General features: G+C 42.9%; 1 protein-coding gene across 1 annotated transcript in view; it reads left to right on the forward strand.

Annotated features, from left to right (window-relative positions):
- LOC115462559 (shootin-1-like) overlaps positions 1 to 19,762 on the forward strand; it is a 91,446-nt gene that overhangs the window by 32,257 nt on the left and 39,427 nt on the right. The window contains exons 6-10 of the mRNA XM_030192551.1: positions 2,711 to 2,808; positions 7,956 to 8,037; positions 11,395 to 11,489; positions 12,602 to 12,748; positions 19,090 to 19,246. Of these exons, the coding sequence (XP_030048411.1) occupies positions 2,711 to 2,808; positions 7,956 to 8,037; positions 11,395 to 11,489; positions 12,602 to 12,748; positions 19,090 to 19,246 (579 nt within the window). The remainder of the gene's footprint in view (positions 1 to 2,710; positions 2,809 to 7,955; positions 8,038 to 11,394; positions 11,490 to 12,601; positions 12,749 to 19,089; positions 19,247 to 19,762) is intronic.

The following is a 19,762-nucleotide window of genomic DNA, read 5'->3' on the forward strand; positions in this document are numbered from 1 at the left end:
CAAGCAAATTGTTTTGCTTTAGTATTCAGTTTAATGGAGGTGTTTTGCAGCAGTTGGATACGATGAAGGTCCTTTTGACGTAGACTTTGTAAAGTGAGTTACAATAATCTATTTGTGATAGAACAAGGGAATGTATAAGTATCTGAAGTACGAAAGGGTATAGAACTGCTTTGATTGACCAGATCAGGTGGAGTTTAAAGAAGCAGCGCTGGATCAAAAATGAAATTTGAGATTGGAAATTAAATTATTGGTCAATCAGGACACCAAGGAGTTTCAGAGAAGGAAGTAGTGGAATTTGAACATTGTGAAGTAGAAGTGGGGAGTAGAAAGAGTTATGCTGGATGAGTTTGAAAAGAAGAGGGCCTTGGCTTTTTCTGGGATCAGTTTGAAGTTATGGTCAGTTAACCATGATGTGATCTTTGAAAATTTGTCACTGACTGAGTGTTTGTCCTGTGACATTGATTTACTTTTACCCATTCTACACCACTCAATCACATCCCCCCTCAGCCATCTCTTTTCCATGCTAAAGAGCCCTAACCTCGTCAGCCTTTCCTCATATGAGAGGCATTCAATCCCCTTTATCATTTTAGTTGCTCGTCTTTGAAACTATTCTAATTCTGCTATATCTTTTTTTGGGATACGACGACAAGAATTGAACACTATACTCAAGGTGAAGTCACACTATGGATCAGTAGTGAGGCACTATAATATACTTGGTCTTAATTACCATCCCTTTCTTAATAATTCCTAGCATCTTGTTTGGTTTTTTGGCTGCTGCTGCACACTGGACAGAATGTTTACATTTCTTTTAAATAAATGAATAATAACATCTTTTCGCTTTGCTGCATATCGGGAGAAATGGCTACCACTTGTATCATATTTCGGCATTGTACAGTGATAAGCACTCAATTAGATGTATTTTATGGCCTGTGCATGTTTTGTACTTTGATCTGTACACTCCAGCCTCCCCCTCTTTTCCTCCTTTTTCTCCTTTCTGCCTGTCTCTTTTCTTCACTTAATTTTAAGCCTAGATATGGATAGCTACTTCCTACATGTGAGCTCCGGTATTGCCATACTTTGTAAACTGTTACTTGTTGTCATATTGTGAGCTCTTGATTGTATTTGTATCGAAAATGAATAAAAGAAATTAAACTCATAATAGAGATTTTAAGCTACTATGCAATCAGTAGAGAAGCAATCAGTACTACTACTACTACTACTACTATTTAGCATTTCTATAGCGCTACAAGGCGTACGCAGCGCTGCACAAACATAGAAGAAAGACAGTCCGGGCTCAAAGAGCTTACAATCTAATAGACAAAAAATAAATAAAGTAAGCAAATCAAATCAATTAATGTGAACGGGAAGGAAGAGAGGAGGGTAGGTGGAGGCGAGTGGTTACAAGTGGTTACAAGTCAAAAGCAATGTTAAAGAGGTGGGCTTTCAGTCTAGATTTAAAGGTGGCCAAGGATGGGGCAAGACGTAGGGGCTCAGGAAGTTTATTCCAGGCGTAGGGTGCAGCGAGACAGAAGGCGCGGTCTGGAGTTGGCAGTAGTGGAGAAGGGAACAGATAAGAAGGATTTATCCATGGAGCAGAGTGCACGGGAAGGGGTGTAGGGAAGGACGAGTGTGGAGAGATACTGGGGAGCAGCAGAGTGAGTACATTTATAGGTTAGTAGAAGAAGTTTGAATAGGATGCGAAAACGGATAGGGAGCCAGTGAAGGGTCTTGAGGAGAGGGGTAGTATGAGTAAAGCGACCCTGGCAGAAGACGAGACGGGCAGCAGAGTTTTGAACCGACTGGAGGGGGGAGAGGTGACTAAGTGGGAGGCCAGCAAGAAGCAGATTGCAGTAGTCTAAACGAGAGGTGACAAGGGTGTGGATGAGGGTTTTGGTAGAGTGCTTTAAGTGCTTTTTGGCCAACCATTCTTATAGAGTTAAAATGAATGATGATATCTCCACTTCATGGAAACCTAGAGGTGGAGTATCACAGGGTTTCCCCCTCCCCCCCCCCCCCCCCCCCCCCCCCATTTCTCCCATTTTTTAAAATGTATTGATGGCTTCGTTAGGGTCTAAACATTTTGCCAATGGCTTTCGTCTGTTTACTTATGCAGCTGAAATTACTATCCTGGTTTCTTTCACTAATGATCTAATGGGGATACTACCCAAAATTACAATTGGCCTAAAATTGATGGAACCTTGGGCATCTGCTTTTAGATTAAAAATTGAATAGAGAATAAACTAAATTTCTAATCTTAAGTAGCCCTTTCAATTTTTGTTCTATTAACAAATTAATGGTAGATTGTATTATATATACACTGGATCCTCAGCTGAAAGTTCTGCGTATTTTTGTAGATAACTTTTTGACTTTTGATCCTTAAATACAGGTGGTAATTCAAAAAAACAATGTAGATTACTGATGAAATTAAGCTTTTTCGCTGCATTAGGAGCACTTCTACTGGTTTACCAGCAAGGTAAAAAAAATGTACCAATAACATTACAATAAACAGAAAGTTTAGAAAAGAATGATTTTCCAGCTATATAGTTAATTAAATATTGGACCAAGAGGTGACCTCTGTCTTTGCAGGCTTTTGGGTCATCTTTAAAGGCCTAATTTTAAAACCCTTCATCAGATCACTTGTGTATCTGGGACAAAACAAGAACTTATTTCGATTGTCAGACGTGTAATATTTTTGTACATTTGGTTCAAGATTTTCAAGACACAGTTTCTAAGCTGCTTGAAGACAACAAAATGTTGAACGTCCAAGTTGAAGAACTGCAAAGTCAAATACGACATCTAAATGGGCAGGTAATAACTTTATAAGTGAATGTGTGTCGATGGCTGCAGTCTTTCCTTTTACAAATTTGTCTTTCAGACTGTTATGTGCAATGGACCAATGTTTGTTGTGCCCCCTTCACCCATAGACATCCAATCCCAACCGGCAGCATGGTGGGCCCATAACTTCTCTATTTCACGTTTCCTGCCCACGATGCTTCTCTTTTCCATGCAGTTCACAGCTCAGATCAGTTATTTGGCCAGTGTGGTGCTTCACAGATTTCTACACTACGGCATGTAGTTCAAAGAACTTTGAATGAAGCAGAAGAGGCACAGGCAGCAGGTAGAATAGAGAAATGCCTTCCACTTCACTACTAATTCCACTTTCTTGATGTCAGCTGGGATTAGGCTGCAGCAGCAGCAGCAACAGCAAGGGGAGAATCAGGGACATGGGAGAAAGAGGCAATAAATGATGCCTATGAGCAGTGAGCTGAGGAATCGCTATGTATTTAAATAAGTCAGGGCGCAGGCCAGGGCTGGATTAAATTCCACTAAGCACAGCCCAACAATGGTATCCTTCGGCCCTTTCACTGCTTAACTGAAAAAAAAAACACTAAAGGGATCTTTTACTAAGCTGCGGTAACGTTTTCAGCTCACGGTAGAAATCAGTTGGCAGTAAACGCTGAGACGCCCATAGGAATATAATGGGTGTCTCGGCTTTTACCGCCAGTTGATTTCTACTGCTGCTTAGTAAAAGACCCTCTAAGACTCAATAAGTGCTGAAACATATTATTGTACCAAACAAAACAAATATTTCTGTTTTTTATTTCTCCTATGTTGTGGTACATGTCTAGTTTGACTTCCCAAATTTTTGTCTCTATATCTCTAATCTGTGATCTCGTTCTGTATTTGGTGAGGGTCTGTCTGTGTTACAGTGGGGGAAATAAGTATTTGATCCCTTGCTGATTTTGTAAGTTTGCCCACTGACAAAGACATGAGCAGCCCATAATTGAAGGGTAGGTTATTGGTAACAGTGAGAGATAGCACATCACAAATTAAATCCGGAAAATCACATTGTGGAAAGTATATGAATTTATTTGCATTCTGCAGAGGGAAATAAGTATTTGATCCCCCACCAACCAGTAAGAGATCTGGCCCCTACAGACCAGGTAGATGCTCCAAATCAACTCGTTACCTGCATGACAGACAGCTGTTGGCAATGGTCACCTGTATGAAAGACACCTGTCCACAGACTCAGTGAATCAGTCAGACTCTAACCTCTACAAAATGGCCAAGAGCAAGGAGCTGTCTAAGGATGTCAGGGACAAGATCATACACCTGCACAAGGCTGGAATGGGCTACAAAACCATCAGTAAGACGCTGGGCGAGAAGGAGACAACTGTTGGTGCCATAGTAAGAAAATGGAAGAAGTACAAAATGACTGTCAATCGACAAAGATCTGGGGCTCCACGCAAAATCTCACCTCGTGGGGTATCCTTGATCATGAGGAAGGTTAGAAATCAGCCTACAACTACAAGGGGGGAACTTGTCAATGATCTCAAGGCAGCTGGGACCACTGTCACCACGAAAACCATTGGTAACACATTACGACATAACGGATTGCAATCCTGCAGTGCCCGCAAGGTCCCCCTGCTCCGGAAGGCACATGTGACGGCCCGTCTGAAGTTTGCCAGTGAACACCTGGATGATGCCGAGAGTGATTGGGAGAAGGTGCTGTGGTCAGATGAGACAAAAATTGAGCTCTTTGGCATGAACTCAACTCGCCGTGTTTGGAGGAAGAGAAATGCTGCCTATGACCCAAAGAACACCGTCCCCACTGTCAAGCATGGAGGTGGAAATGTTATGTTTTGGGGGTGTTTCTCTGCTAAGGGCACAGGACTACTTCACCGCATCAATGGGAGAATGGATGGGGCCATGTACCGTACAATTCTGAGTGACAACCTCCTTCCCTCCGCCAGGGCCTTAAAAATGGGTCGTGGCTGGGTCTTCCAGCACGACAATGACCCAAAACATACAGCCAAGGCAACAAAGGAGTGGCTCAGGAAGAAGCACATTAGGGTCATGGAGTGGCCTAGCCAGTCACCAGACCTTAATCCCATTGAAAACTTATGGAGGGAGCTGAAGCTGCGAGTTGCCAAGCGACAGCCCAGAACTCTTAATGATTTAGAGATGATCTGCAAAGAGGAGTGGACCAAAATTCCTCCTGACATGTGTGCAAACCTCATCATCAACTACAGAAGACGTCTGACCGCTGTGCTTGCCAACAAGGGTTTTGCCACCAAGTATTAGGTCTTGTTTGCCAGAGGGATTAAATACTTATTTCCCTCTGCAGAATGCAAATAAATTCATATACTTTCCACAATGTGATTTTCCGGATTTAATTTGTGATGTGCTATCTCTCACTGTTACCAATAACCTACCCTTCAATTATGGGCTGCTCATGTCTTTGTCAGTGGGCAAACTTACAAAATCAGCAAGGGATCAAATACTTATTTCCCCCACTGTATGTGTGTGACTGAGGTACAGTGGTCTGTGGGCATGTAGCTTCTGTGTAGAGATCTGCAGCTGTCCCACTTGTTCTGTTTTACCAGTAGGAGGAGATGTATTGGTGTTTTTGGGCCCAGTGTTAATATTTGTAGTGCTGCATATTCATATTTAGGTTTCTTGCTATTTGAATCATAGGAGTTAGTGCTACTTTTTAAAATAAGTTTCAAGTTTTTTTGCATCTTGATATACTGCCCATGAGCAAGCCATTTGAGTGGTTTACAGCATAGTAATAAAATTGTGAAGTAAAAGCAAAAAAGGGACTACAATGGTTGATAAGAAAGAGGATTAAAACAGGCCAAAGGTGGCATGAAGGTGGTAGTTTATGTTCTGATCCTAGGAGAGACAAAGGCAGGACCCCCCCCCCCCCCCCCCCCACACACACACACATAATCTATGCTTCAAGTATGAAATGCATCTTGAACTAGAAATGTACATAAATGTTAGGATATTTTTCAGGTTTTGTATTTCACAATGTGCTTAGTAGTGGAGAGTTTTATTTTGCTATAGCTCAGATGACATGAGAATCAGAATACTTTTTGAACGGTGCCTTCCATGTTTTTCAATGCATGTTATTTGTGGCTAGTTTGTTATCTTTGAAGTGTATTGTTGACCTTTTTGCCAACTTGTGTCTTCAATAAAAATGTTCAACTATAAAGATAACACAATGATTAAAAATGTAATTATTGAACTTTAGTAAGGGTAAAAGTGGGTATTTGAACTTTAAACACAATCTTGATATTCATTTGATAAATGATAAAATATATATCCTGAAAAAACTGATGGTATGCCTTCAAGTTTATTAAATGATTTTCTGTCCCGCCAACCTACAGTGTGTCTAGGCGGCGTACAGGCTAAAAGGGGGGGGGGGGGGGGAAGAGAATACATATAACAAATTAAGACATGACAGTACTGACACAGAAGGGAATGTGGAGAACTACAATTTTAGATAGAAAAGAAGAGAAAGAGGGTAAATACAAGAGGAAAGGCTGATGAGTAGTGCTTCCAGGGCAAACTATTCGTGACCAAAGGCTTCTTGAAAAAGTTGTGTCTTCAGGTCTATTTTAAATTGAGTTAAGGTTGGCAGGGTTTTCAAGTTAGTGGTAACTGGTTCCAAAGCTCAGGAGCCTGAACAGAAAAGACTGAACGGCGTACAGTAGCGGCAAAAATATTGGAAATGGGAGGGACTACCAGAAGTTCCTGATGTGAGGAGTGGAGGAACCGAGTCGGACAATACGGGATAAGATATGTCAAGAGAAAAGAGGACTCTTGATATGCTTTGATCTCATAAGTGAGTACAAACAATTTGTAAACAATACGAATGGAGACTGGTAACCAATGAGCATCTCTTAGCAGAGGAGTGACATGGTCGTATTTTTTATGCCCCATAATGAGTTTGATTGCAGTAGTTTGTATCGTTTTAGTTCATGTTGTGTGAGGTCCGGGTAGAGAATATTGCAGTAGTCAATATGAGATATTACAAAAAAATGAACAAGGGCAGTTAGAGACTGAGGAAGAAGAAATGGTCGGATTGTCTGGATGCGCCAGAGTTAAAAAAAAAAAAAGCATGCTGCACCACTGCAGAGACTCGAGGAATAAAAATTTGAAAGACAGCCCTAACCCAAGTCCCTGAGGAAAGTTAGTCTGAAACCTGTGGCATCCGGCGCATTGTTACATTTCAGGGCAGAGTAGTCTTTTCTTCATCACTACAGAGCGGTTTAATCTACGGAGCCCTTAGTGTCTAGTTTGACCGACGCAGGGCTCATAAGATAAGTGATAAATCTTTCAAGCCTTATTTGATGTCATTTATGCTAGCTAAGTTGGTTAATTGCAGTGCATTTGTTTGATTAGCGTTTAAGGGGCACAATTGCACCAAGCACAAAATAGCACATTATTGTATACGAAATATTACAATATAGATTGAGCGACCCAATGAATGAAGTGTTATGTTTCACTCGTTAGTGGTCTTGAGTGACTACCATGTGGGTGTTTAAATCTCTGAGGGTGCTCCTCTCATTATATTATTAAGATAAACTATTAGATTTAGTAAATTTTCCTGATTATGTTTGTTTTAATGGACATTAGTGACAACTAAGTGCTGCGTAGCCCATAAGTAATAAAATAAGGGGGGCCGATATTAAGACCAGAGGAGTTAGACTGGCTAACTCCCATGGTCGGCGCTGAGCCCGGATATTCAACGCTGGACATTTTCTGGTGACCGGCATTGAATATCCGGTTTGTTTTTTTGTCGGTCTAAAGATAACCAGCTAAGTCAATATTCAGACTTAGACAGTTATCTTTAAACCGGCCAAAGATATCCCACTTTTTCACGCAGCCACATATGGCCGCTAAACCGGTTTTAAAAATAGGAGGATAGCCAGTTATATCAGGCGATATAGCAGGCAATCTGCTAGCCACTAACTGGGGATATTCAGTGGGGGATAGCCAGTTATCCCCCGCTGAATAACGGTGGAAAGCCGGTTAAGCGCTATTTAACCGGTCAGCAGCCGTTCTGGCTTCCAGTGTTTTTTTACAAAGTATTGAAAAGACTGGAGAAATTACTTAATGTGCATTTAACCCCGATAACTCCATGGTTTCATGAAAATGTTCTTCAGATACAAGAAGAAAGATCAGAGAAGATCTCCCTTCAAAGCATGATTGAAACATATCAAAGAGCTTTTAAAAAGTTTAATAGAGGTGAGTAATATTGAACCCATCAAAAGAATCCGTAGAATTTTCATTCCATTGTATTGTTAAGCTCTGTGGGCCAGTTTTTGAAGGAATCTAGCCACTCAATCTCCCCCTGCTGAGCAGCTACATCTGTCAAGTTTATTAAGCATAGGCAGCTAGATTTAATTGCTCAAAACATTGAGCATTTTTTGGAGGTGGGGGAAACATTAAGGGGTCCTTTTACTAAGTAGCACTAATAGATTGTTAACATCCAATTATCAGCACTGATTAGCTTGTTAACTAATTAAGTTATGCACATTGTTATGGAATACGATTTGATTTCCGTGTGGAAATCTAGGCATGATATATAGAATCCCAGGGTATATGTGTAAATTGGAGACACACCCATGTTCTTCCCATGCTCCAACCACATGGATGCCCCCTTGCAGTTACATGCTAAAGCACTTATATGCTACCTTATAAAATAGCTCACAGTGCACTTAACGCATAATTGCTGCTATTCTGTGCACTTATGCATGTAAGCTGCACATAACCACACACACACTCGGTGAAAGAATTCCCCTTAACAGCTTTCTCCCATTCTGAATCTATGAGTGAAACACACACTATTGACAGCAAACAAAAACACAAATTTGGAGGTTTTATCTGCTTGTTTTCATTTGCCAATGACATAAAACAACATGGGAAACGTTTCAAATGAATGCATATCCTTAATATTTTTCTCTGAGGACACGCAAGCTTTCATATCCTTATATCTGGGTGATGTCATCCGATGAAGTCCAGTTCAGATGCTGACTAGCGAGTATTATAGAACTTTCTAGCAGCGTCCCACCACACATATGCTAGTGCCTTCCTGCCTAATGCACGAGCGTGAGAGCCCCAGTCTTAGTTTTTCCACAGAGCTGAAAGCTGTTCTTGCCTCACATTGCAATTTTTTCAAGCTATGCCTTCCTGTGTGGATTTTTGGCCTTTGTTTTGCCTTGTTTTTTCTACCATTTTACTTTTTTCCTCAACCCCTTTTATTTTCTGAGTGTTTTTCGGCTTTTTGAAGTTTCCTTTCTTTTTTGGGTGTGGCTATGTGGTTACTGCAGGGGCCTTCCACACAAACATTGAGGGTGCTTGCACCACCAGCAGAAAAGCACCTTTTCCTCACTGAGGCTCCACTGATGCTGGTACAGAGATCCTCGGCGCTGACGCCTCAAAGGATATAGATTTTGACTTTGACGCATACAGTGCCACTCTCAACATTGGGGAAGAAGCTTCCTCAGAAGTAGGGTTGTACCTGAGGGCTTTTTGGGGTGTGGACACTATTCCACTAGACCAAGGCCAGAGCAGACTCCACCTGCCATCTTGGAATATGCTATGGAGTCTGATTGGGACTGTTCATGCGAGTCAGAAGAGGACCCACGTTACTTTTCGGAGGAGGAATCTTATGGGATACTTTCTGACTCCTCCCTTCCTCAGGAGATGTAAATCCCTACCTGAGGGATTCTCCTTCACAAGTTTTGTTAGAGAGATGGCAGCTGCCATCCCATTTAAGTTGAAGAAAGAGAAAGAGCCCAGGGAGGAGATATGGGAAGTCCTGGATTATACTTCTCCTCCTAAGAAAGGGATCACTGTCCCAGGTATAGAGGCTAGAATTTTAGACTTGTTTGGGAGGAAGACATTTCAGGCCTCAATGCTCATTGCCTACATCCAGTCCTACCAGCCCTACACGAACCTTTACTTGAAGTCTTTGGTGAAGAGTACACTCAGTCTTGTGGAATCTCTCCCTGACGAACAGGCCATAGAGCGTCACCAGTTTGCCAGTAAGTAGATGGAGTGCAGGAAATATATGGCCAGAGGGGCGTATGACACTTTTGATATCATGTTCAGACTCTCATGACTGCGTGTCTCTGACCTTGAACCAGCGGTTCAGGAGAGACTAGCTGACATTCCATGCTGAGGGGACAATCTGTTTGGTGATAAGGTGTAGGAGGTCACTGACCTCATCAAAAAGCATACTGACACCATCCAAACATTATCTCAGAACCTTCCTTATGCATCTTCTTCAACAAAAAGATTTTTAAATGGGCCAAGATGGCTCCTGCCTCTCACTTGCTCTGTTCAGACTTCCTAGTCCCAACATCCCAGGCCTTGCCAACCCTATCCACAGAAGCCCCAGCCGGCTCCCCAGTCGAAGCAGGGCATGGGCTTTTGACTGGCTCCAGAAGAGCATAGCCATACTCGAAGTAACCATCCCAGATGGCTTACTGTTGAGGGGGGAGGCTGAATTTATATTACCATAGATGGCCCCTTGTAACCTCCAACCAGTAGGTTCTTCAAATAGTCTGTCTCATTTATGCTCTGAATTGGTGTCAAAGACCACCAAATTACCCACTGAGAGCATCGTTCCTCAGCTCTCAGCAAAAGCACTTGTAAAGGAAATCTCCGCCCTTCTACAGGCCAAGGAGGTCGAACCCATGCCACCAGGGGAAGAAAGGAAGGGATTCTATTCCAGGTACTTCTTTGTACCCAAGAAGATGGGAAGATTCTGCCTCATCCTAGACCTAAGGGCAAATTCCTAGTCAAAGAAAAGTTCTGGATAATTTCCCTGAGCACCCTTCTCCCCATGATTCAGGAAAATGATTGGCTATGTATCCTTTAGGATGCCTATACCCAAATTTCTATATTTCTTGGTCACAGGAGTTATCTCAGATTCCCAGTAGGGAAACGCCATTACCAGTATTGCCTTCTGCCATTTGGCATAGCGTCAGCTCCCAGAGTGTTCGCCAAATGTCTGGTGGTAGTGGCAGCCTATCTACGCAGACTGGCAGTGTATGTGTTTCCTTACTTAGATGATTGGCTGGTCAAGAGCACATTGCAGAAAGGAGCAACAGTGTCAATGCGACTAGCTATTCAGGTGCTAGAGCACCTGGGGTTTGTGATCAATTATTTGGCTGGAAGGAACATCATTGGCGCTGTTGGACAGACAGGCAAGGTTCACGGTGCGGGCCTGAGCAGAGAGTGAGAGGTGTCAGGTTATGTGTCTACCTTCTGCATTAATCATGATTAAAAATTTGGGCGCACATTAAAGTTTTAACAAGCCCATCAATAAACATCTGGACCTCATATTAGCTCTGGCTACCCACATCATTATTCTACACTGGAAAAACAACACCAATTTGAATATGCACGAATGGTGGAACTATCTATGTCTGAAGGAGCACAAAATCACCCTTCATGTATTCCTAGTATTGGATGTATAGGGACAATATTTTTCCCTAGGGTTTGCCTCATTCCTTTGCTACCTAGCAGTGTTTTCAAGGATAAATATAGCCTTTCATTTCTGCCAGAAAATGTATATTTTTCATCGTCCTGCAGTTTCTCAAATGGTAATTCAGGAATACAATGAGCTGGTACAGAAGCTGGAGACGGAACAGGATCTGCGGCAGCATGCAGAAGTCTTCGCTCATAAGGTAATCATTTATTATATACTAGTAAAAGAGGCCCGTTTCTGGACCCAATGAAACTGGTGCTAGCAAGGTTTTCCTCCCCAACACCCCCCTTCTCCCTCCCTCCCTACGTACCTACCGACCCCTTGGTCGTTCAGACGGCATTGCTCCGCCCTCGATGTAATCATGTTTGACGCGAGGGCGGGGCCCGGCGACTTGGCGATTTCGGTGGCTTCACCACCACGAACCCTTCGACCCTGTGTTGAAGGAAGTGACATCAGTGGCTTGGCTTCACTGACATCAGTGTCTTCAGAACGTTGAGGGTGAGTTTTATTATATAGGATTAGGGATTTACGTATTAGCAATGATGTTATAAACATTATCAGTACCTGGCCTAATGTAGCACTAGTATGAGTGTTATTGTTTGACATTTCTTGCAACATGGCTGGCTGCTGTCCAGATATGAAAAATTACAGCAATGTTGCTTAAAAGAATTTTTTAAAAATCAAAACATTAAATGAAGTTCTTAGGGCCCATATTTAAAGTTATTTATTCAGGCAATGGGTGCCGCTAGCTGCCTAAACAACGCTGACCAGGGCCAGTTGGTAATGTTCAGTGGACTTATCTGGATAATGGTGCTAAAAATGATCACTAACTGCTCCCGTGTTACCCAGATAGTGCTGAGCTGGTCGGGGTGGGGGGGGCGGGGTACAGTTGAGGTACAGCTGTGAGTTACCCACTTAATTGCAATATTCAGTTCACTCACTGGTTAACTTTCTGAATAAAGTTAGGACAGCAAAAAAGCTGTCTTAACATTATCCAGGTACCAGTCTGAATATTGCTGGTTTACCCCCAGATATTCAGTGCTGGTATCTGGGTACAGCCTGTGTATAGAAAATCCACGGCAGCCGGCATTTTAAACAACGCTTACCACCGGCGGCTGAATAACCCCTTAATTTCTAGTAGTGTTAAAGAACCAACTGCTATCCACCATCTTAACTTATGCTGCACTGTCTAGTACATGATAAGAGGAATTTCTGTTTAGATGAATTCCAGATTGTGAATAGCTTCATACTAAGATCGACGTACCTTGTATCTGTGCTTCTCCGACTCCTACCAATACTGGTCTTTTCTAGATGTTGAGGAAGCAGCAGCAGGCAAACAGGCAGAGCATGATGTTCCTAAAGACAGCGGAGTCCAATGCCCCTCTCCTTCAAGCACTGGAAGAAATTGCTACTATGACCAAAGCTCTGGAGGATGCCAAGCAGGAGCACCAGGCTAAGGTAAGAGGTATTCTTTATTCATCATCAGGATGAAAGCCATGGTTACATGGAAATACTTTTAAAACAATTCAACGAATAGTTAAGCTCTGGAACTCTTTGCCGGAGGATGTGGTAACAGTACTTAATCTGGGTTTTAAAAAGGTTTGGAAAAATTCCTGGAGGAAAAGTGCATAGTCTGCTATTGAGACAGACATGGGAAGCAAATGCTTGCCCTAGTATTTGTAGTATGAAGTGTTGCCACGATTTGGGTTTCTGCCAGGTACTTGTGACCTGGCTTGGCCACTGTTCGGAAAACAGGATACTGGGCTAGATGGACCATTGGTCTGACCCAGTATGGCTACTCTTATGTATGTTCTATACCATTCATAAGTTAGCACTGGGCCAGGGCATTGAACAAAGTACTTATATACTTTTACTCCACACCCTCTGCCATTGTTTCTTCATCTCTCTTGTCTTTCAAAGGACTTTGGGCTAGGAAAAGTCATTATCATTCTCCTTGTTGAAAGTAGCCTTCTTAGGGCAAGTGTATATATACCTTTGGAATCAAAACAAAACTTGTCCGTGCTTAGACTGCAATTCCAGTAGTAGGGAAGTAAGGCCAGTACTGGACGAACGTCTATGGTCTGTGATCCAATTATGGAAGGGCAGAAGTGGGCTTGGCCAGCAACTCCAGCAACTGTGAATAGCAGGGGCAGATCAAGAACAAGTGTGCATATTTTGTATCACATTCACCTAAAGGTTGATAGCAGTTTGCAACATTGTTGGATTGCTGGTTTATTGAAGTATTGACCATAAATGTGACTATCCAAAATTATAAAAGCATTCTTCTGATTGTGTGACTGTCCTATTTGTTATGCCAGTATTTGATCAAAATAGATGGACCCATGTGTGTCTTTATCTGCTATCATATACTATGTTAGGCAACCGGATATAATAGCCTGGACAAAACAGCCCCTGACAAAATAGCACCTGTAATAAAATAGCCCATAGCCCTTCACAAAAATAAGAAGTATAGTAAAAACTCTGTCTCCCTCCCTCTGGGGGTCCAGCATCTCTTCTCTCCCTCTGTCCCCCACTCCCTCATCTAAGCTCTCTCTTCCTTCAACTCCCTCTCCAGTGCAGCATCTTTCTCTCCCCGCCCCCATGTTCTGTCATTTCTGTCCTACTACCCTCTTTCCTGCATTTTGGTATCTCTCTCCCTCCCTCCCCTTACCATGGCCTGGAAATGCAGATCTTTTTCTTCTTTCCCACACACCTCCCAACATAGTCCAGCATGTCTCTCTCTTCCTCCTGCTTACCCTCCGCAGTCCGGTATTTCTTTCAGCCCTGCCCTCCCCCCCCCTCCCCCGGCAATCCTCCAATGTTTCATTAATCATGTAAGAATCTTTGCATTTGGGAGGGAGTGTTTGGGTAGTGGCAAAGGCGTAGTCAGACCTCGACAGGAGGGGGGCCAGAGCCCAAAGTGGGGAGGGTACATTTTGGCCCGTCTCCTTCTCGCCACCCCCCACCTCCACCCTCCTCTGCTTCAGCTGCATGATGGTACCTTGGCTGGCAGGGGTCCTCAACCCCCGCCAGCTGAAGATTTGTCCCACGTTGGTCTCGCATTGCCTGCCCTGCTCTGTTCTCAGTCGCGCCATGCTCAACTTCACGAAAACGAGCGTGCACGGCATGACTGAGAAGAAAAGGGTAGGCAATGGGGCAAGTGGAGGAGTGGCCTAGTGGTTAGGGTGGTGGACTTTGGTCCTGAGGAACTGAGTTCAAATCCCACTTCAGGCACAGGCAGCACCTTGTGACTCTGGGCAAGTCACTTAACCCTCCATTGCCCCATGTAAACCACATTGAGCCTGCCATGAGTGGGAAAGCACAGGGTACAAATGTAACAAAAAAAAAAACCAGCATAGAAGAAATGCTTCAGCTGGTAGGGTTAGCCACCAGCCAAACCATGGGCCCCAGAGCCAATTTGGGGGGGGGGGGGGGGTCCAGGCCTCTGTGGCCCCCTGTAGCTATGCCACTGGGTGGTAGGCTTTAGTACAGGGAGAAGCTGTAAGAACACAGGCCTTTGTTAAACATTTTATCATTGTCTCTTACCTACCTGGGGTAACGATGGATCAGAAGGTATGGGGAGGGAAAGGGGGTGGTGGGGAGGGGAAGGGAGGTACAATTTTCTCAATGTTTTTGAAAAAAAAATATATAATTGTGGTTCATAATCATACAGATACTGGTATTAATACTTTTGTTCATATCAGCTATATTGCTTGTTGTTTCAATAAAGAGATTTTTATACTAAGGGCATGAGCTGGGACTGGAGACTACTCCTGGAGGCCAAAAGGCAGTACCACACACTTCAATACTCTCTCATTGTCTAAAGCATTGAGTTGTTGTGCTCTGAACCGATTAAATCTTTACTGAAGAATTTAATATGAAATCAGTTAATGGGACAGTCTTTCTGCAGAGGCAGTTTTAAGGCAGTGTTCAGCTATTCAGAGTATTTACACAGTCCCTAATATCTACCCAAATATCCCTTGTATTCCAGTTGTGAGAATAATGATGTTCTCTATCACTTCTCCTCATGAGACACAATTGTAACATTCGCAGTGCTTTAGAATAAGGATCTCATTCTCTCTGGATCAGGGGCTTAGTGTATCTGAGTCTCCAGGTTGTAGTGATATCAATTGGAAAGTCTTCTGGACCTGCTTACTCCAGGGAACTGCAACAGTATAAGTGTTTTCCCTCCTCAGCCCTAGGATTCTACAGGGATCAGTAGTTATATGGTTTGTGGAAGTGGCTAATTCTCTTTTTCTTCTTCAGTCTCTCACACGGGTTAAAGGGCTCCTGGTTCCCCAGTCACCCAGGACAGGGTAGAGGTCTCTGTGACTTCTTGCTCCTGCCTGGCTTCTGGAAACTCCTTTAGCTTTTATTGTGCTCACTGGGCTAGCAGGGCACAGCTAATTGTAAGTAAATGCAGAAACTAGCTAGCTAGGTCATCAGACATGAGGGCCCTCCCTCTTATACGGGTCTAGGCCAGAAGGTTGGAACCAAAGATCAGGATTTGAATCCTGCTTCAGGCTTTATAGCTTTGAAATGTTGCCTCCAATATTAGTTCCTCCCTTAATCTAAATACTGGCCACTCCATATACATAGAATTGGAATTGAGAGATCATTAAAATAATACTCTTCTCGATTACAAGTGATGTCACAGAATATAAAGTTCGCACTGCTATTTGGTTGAGGCTGTTGGAATTTTCTCTGCAGACTAGTAGCATGAAAATTCATAAAAATAGCCATACTAGGTTAGACCGATGGTCCACCTAGCTCAATATCCTGCTTCCAACAGTGGCCAATACAGGTCACAAGTACCTGACAGAAACCCAAATAGTAGCAAGATTCTATGGTACCAATCCCAGGGACAAGCAGTGGCTCCCCCATGTCTATCTCAATAGCAGACTATGGACTTTTCCTCCAGTAACTTGTCAAACCTTTTTTAAACCCTGATAATCTAACTGCAATTATAACTGCCATTACAAGCAAGTTACCACCCAATCATTGTTCCACCTAAGCTACACACAAGTGCGCACTTTCTTTCTTGCCACTGCACACACAACTTTTTCAGGTGGTGCACAGGCATCCACCGCTCCTTCCCTTTCCTGCTATGTGTCACTACTGCAGCACGACAGCTACAGCCAAGCTCAGAGCTCATCTTTTTGACTGCACAGAAGGCCTACTATATCCCCGCCCACTCTGACACAACTTCCTTTTATAGAGTAGGCAGGGACTGGGCAAGCTTCCTGTGCAGGCATAGAGATGAATGCTAAGCCTGGCTGCAGCTATCTCTTAGCAGCACTGGCACACAGCAGGAAAGGACATTGTGTGTTGATTGCAATGGTACAGGGGGACCAAGGAAAGAAAAAGTGAAATGCTGGTTAGGGGGAGGAAGGAAGACGCTGGACCATAGTATGAAGAAGAGAGAAGTGAGAGAAATATTGGAGACTGCCAGGGAGATGTTAAGTGCATGAGGGAAGGAGAAGAAAGAGGGGGAGATCCTGGATTATGGGATGAAGGATGGAGGAAGAGAGGGCCATGGAAATGTTGAATTACATAAGGGAAGGAGAAGAAAGAGAGGAGATTATAGATTGTGGGGCAAGGAAGGGGGAGACAGGAGGGTGCTGAACTGAAGAGAGAAGGAGAAGTGAGAGAAGAAAGATGCTAGACCACTGTGATACAGGAGAAGAGAGAAGGGCTTGTTGATATTGAACTTCATGAGGGAAGAGGGAGGCAGAGGACAGGCTAGACCACCTGGAATGGGCAGGAAGGTGTTGGGCTACATAGGGGGGAATCTGGACTGGAGGGGAAAGCAGAAGAGAGACACTAGGACCAAAACACATGGAAAACTAAAACACCCAGACAAAATAAAGGTAGAAAAAAATATTGTATTTTGAATTTATTAATTGGAATATGCTAGCTTTGGTAAACGCACGTCTGATGTACAAGTGGAAGTGCTTCCTACTTCCTCTTATTTTAATTTTTCTATTGCTCACAGGGAAATGCAACTGAACATTTTTGTACATGCTGAAATTCAGCAACCAGTTCTTTAGAGGGATCTATGTTCCCCATGCCATCTTTTAGTGTTTTATCCAGAGCAGGTATTTTTACCCACAAAAGGGGGGGGGGGGGGGGGGGGGGGAGGCAATTTTCAGCAGATCTTTTCCCATGGGAAAATAGCTCTTTGTTATTTGAGACACAAGCTTTTAATATTGCCCTACCCATAACCCGAAGAATTGTTTGCAGTTTTATGGCAACCTTGGGGAACTGCTGGTAACTTTCAGAGTGCAGGACCACAATATATAACACTGATTTCTTTCTTTTTTTTTTTCTTTTTTCTGACCTGTGGCACTATGAGATTGATAATTCTAGACTTCAGGGCATCTGATCACACTTGTAATTCTTGAGTTAGGGCTAATATAACTGAACTGGTAGTAGTTCCTCGGCAAACAAACAGAACAGAAACCCTTGCAGTCATGCAAACAAGTCAATCACAGCGAGAGTGACAAAAGAAGGAGCAGTAGACAATGTCCAAAAAACAGCTGTCTTTATTATGACTTCCAAGACTCGACACGAGCTGTGTTTCGGCAAAGGCCTTCTTCAGGAGTCTTTTGTTCTATGTGAGGTGATAGCTAGCTTTTGCGAAATTCACATGGTAAATAGACACCACATGAATTTCACAAAGGCTAGCTAAGCATCACCTCACATCCAACAAAAGACTCCTGAAGAAGGCCTTTGCCCACGGCTCATTCAGAGTCTTGGATGTCATAATAAAGCCAACTGTTTTTTGGACATCGTCTGCTGCTCCTTCTTTTGTCACCCAAGAAGTGGTTCCTCACCATGATCACAAAGACAGATTATGGGCTATTACAGCCACAGAGTCAGCCTACCATAGTCCACCAGTTTGAGACTGGATTATCTGGAGCCCAGACTTGATACTACTACCTGATCAGATTCATTTTTCTGGATGTGGTTTCCTCTAGAGGATCTTAAATAATGTGCTTGAGAAGAATCCAAGACAGGAATTGGTCTTGATCACATCTCTCTGTAGCCTTGAGGTGCTGCAGAAAGGGAACAGATCAAGAATAAAGTGATCAGCTTCTTAAACTTTGAATTACTGTTGAAATCGGCAACAGTAGCCAAGGAACACAGCAAGGGGGAGGAAGCTCCTTCTAACTGCCAGAGGCACCAGGACCACTGACTGCTGCTCCCTCCAGATTTTCTGCAGGTTCTTCTCTCTCCAAATCCTTTCCACTCCTAAACTTTATTCAGTAAAGATTTTCCAATAAGCACAGAATGGGAAAAAAGTCATTTTAGAAAGAGCTCTTGCACTCTACTTATTTGGTACCTTCCCTACCGCTGCCAATCAGAATTTTTTTTACAGAAAGTTCAAGATGCCAAATGCTTCTGTGTAATAATGTTTCTTTAACATTTCCATTGAGTGACTGGAAAATATATTTATATTTTACTTCCATCTCCACTTTTCACAGATGACCACTTGACCCCTTATACATTACTGTATATCCCCCGCCATTCAGTGCATTCATGTGCACCTGTTTTATTGTCCATCTCAAGATGTCAAAAAGCTGATTGTTGAAATTTAGAGTGTTTTGAAGTCCTTACCATGCAGAGCAAACTGTTTCATAGGATGTGTAGTTATTTCTGCCTACTGCTATGTTCAATTTAGTCCATTTGAGATGTCCTTTACAAGACGTGCCATGTGGGGACATTGCTGCATGTAAGCATGGCTCTTTTTCTTTGACAATTTTCATTTTCTTTCCATGCTCATTTCTCATTGCCAGATAATGGCTCTGGAAGAAACACAGCTTGAAGGAAAGCATCTGCAGGAGGAGCTTGAGATTATTCAGAAAGCGCTGAACGGAACAAAAGAGGAGAAATGTGAGATAGAAAATCGGCTGAGACAAGCTGAGAAGAGAAATGGTGCTTTAGAAGAGAAAAGTGCGTTTTCGTTCTGCTGACTAAAATCAGAAAACACAAAAAGGTTTCAGATCCTATGCTGCAAAACCATGGGTACTGTACATCTAGGTCTTCCTCATTGTCAAAACAAGGCACTTTCAGTATGTGATGCTGCAGGTGGGCTAACGAGGGAAAGATCATCTCTGGTTTTTAAATATTGCTTCTCACTGGACATTAGGAGACAGTTAAACACTTCACTTGATTACTAATGAGAAGTGACAGGGATGGAGTTCTATGTGCCACAGTGTGTTTAACAGCAACATTTTTCAGAAATAGGAAGTATTTTGCATGTTTTATTCATCTCTGTGAACAGTGTGGAATTACAATCTTATGGCAAAGCCACCAAACCTAGCAAGGACTGAAATCAATCTGCATATATGTATCATGGGGGTCGATATTCAAAGTGACTGAACCTGCCAGAAACTGCACTTAACAGGTTAAGTTGCTTGTTCGAGGCTATCCTCTGATATTCAGTGCCACGTAATTGGTTATGGCCAC

This window comes from Microcaecilia unicolor, chromosome 2, assembly GCF_901765095.1.
Source record: "Microcaecilia unicolor chromosome 2, aMicUni1.1, whole genome shotgun sequence".
NCBI classification, from domain to species: domain Eukaryota; kingdom Metazoa; phylum Chordata; class Amphibia; order Gymnophiona; family Siphonopidae; genus Microcaecilia; species Microcaecilia unicolor.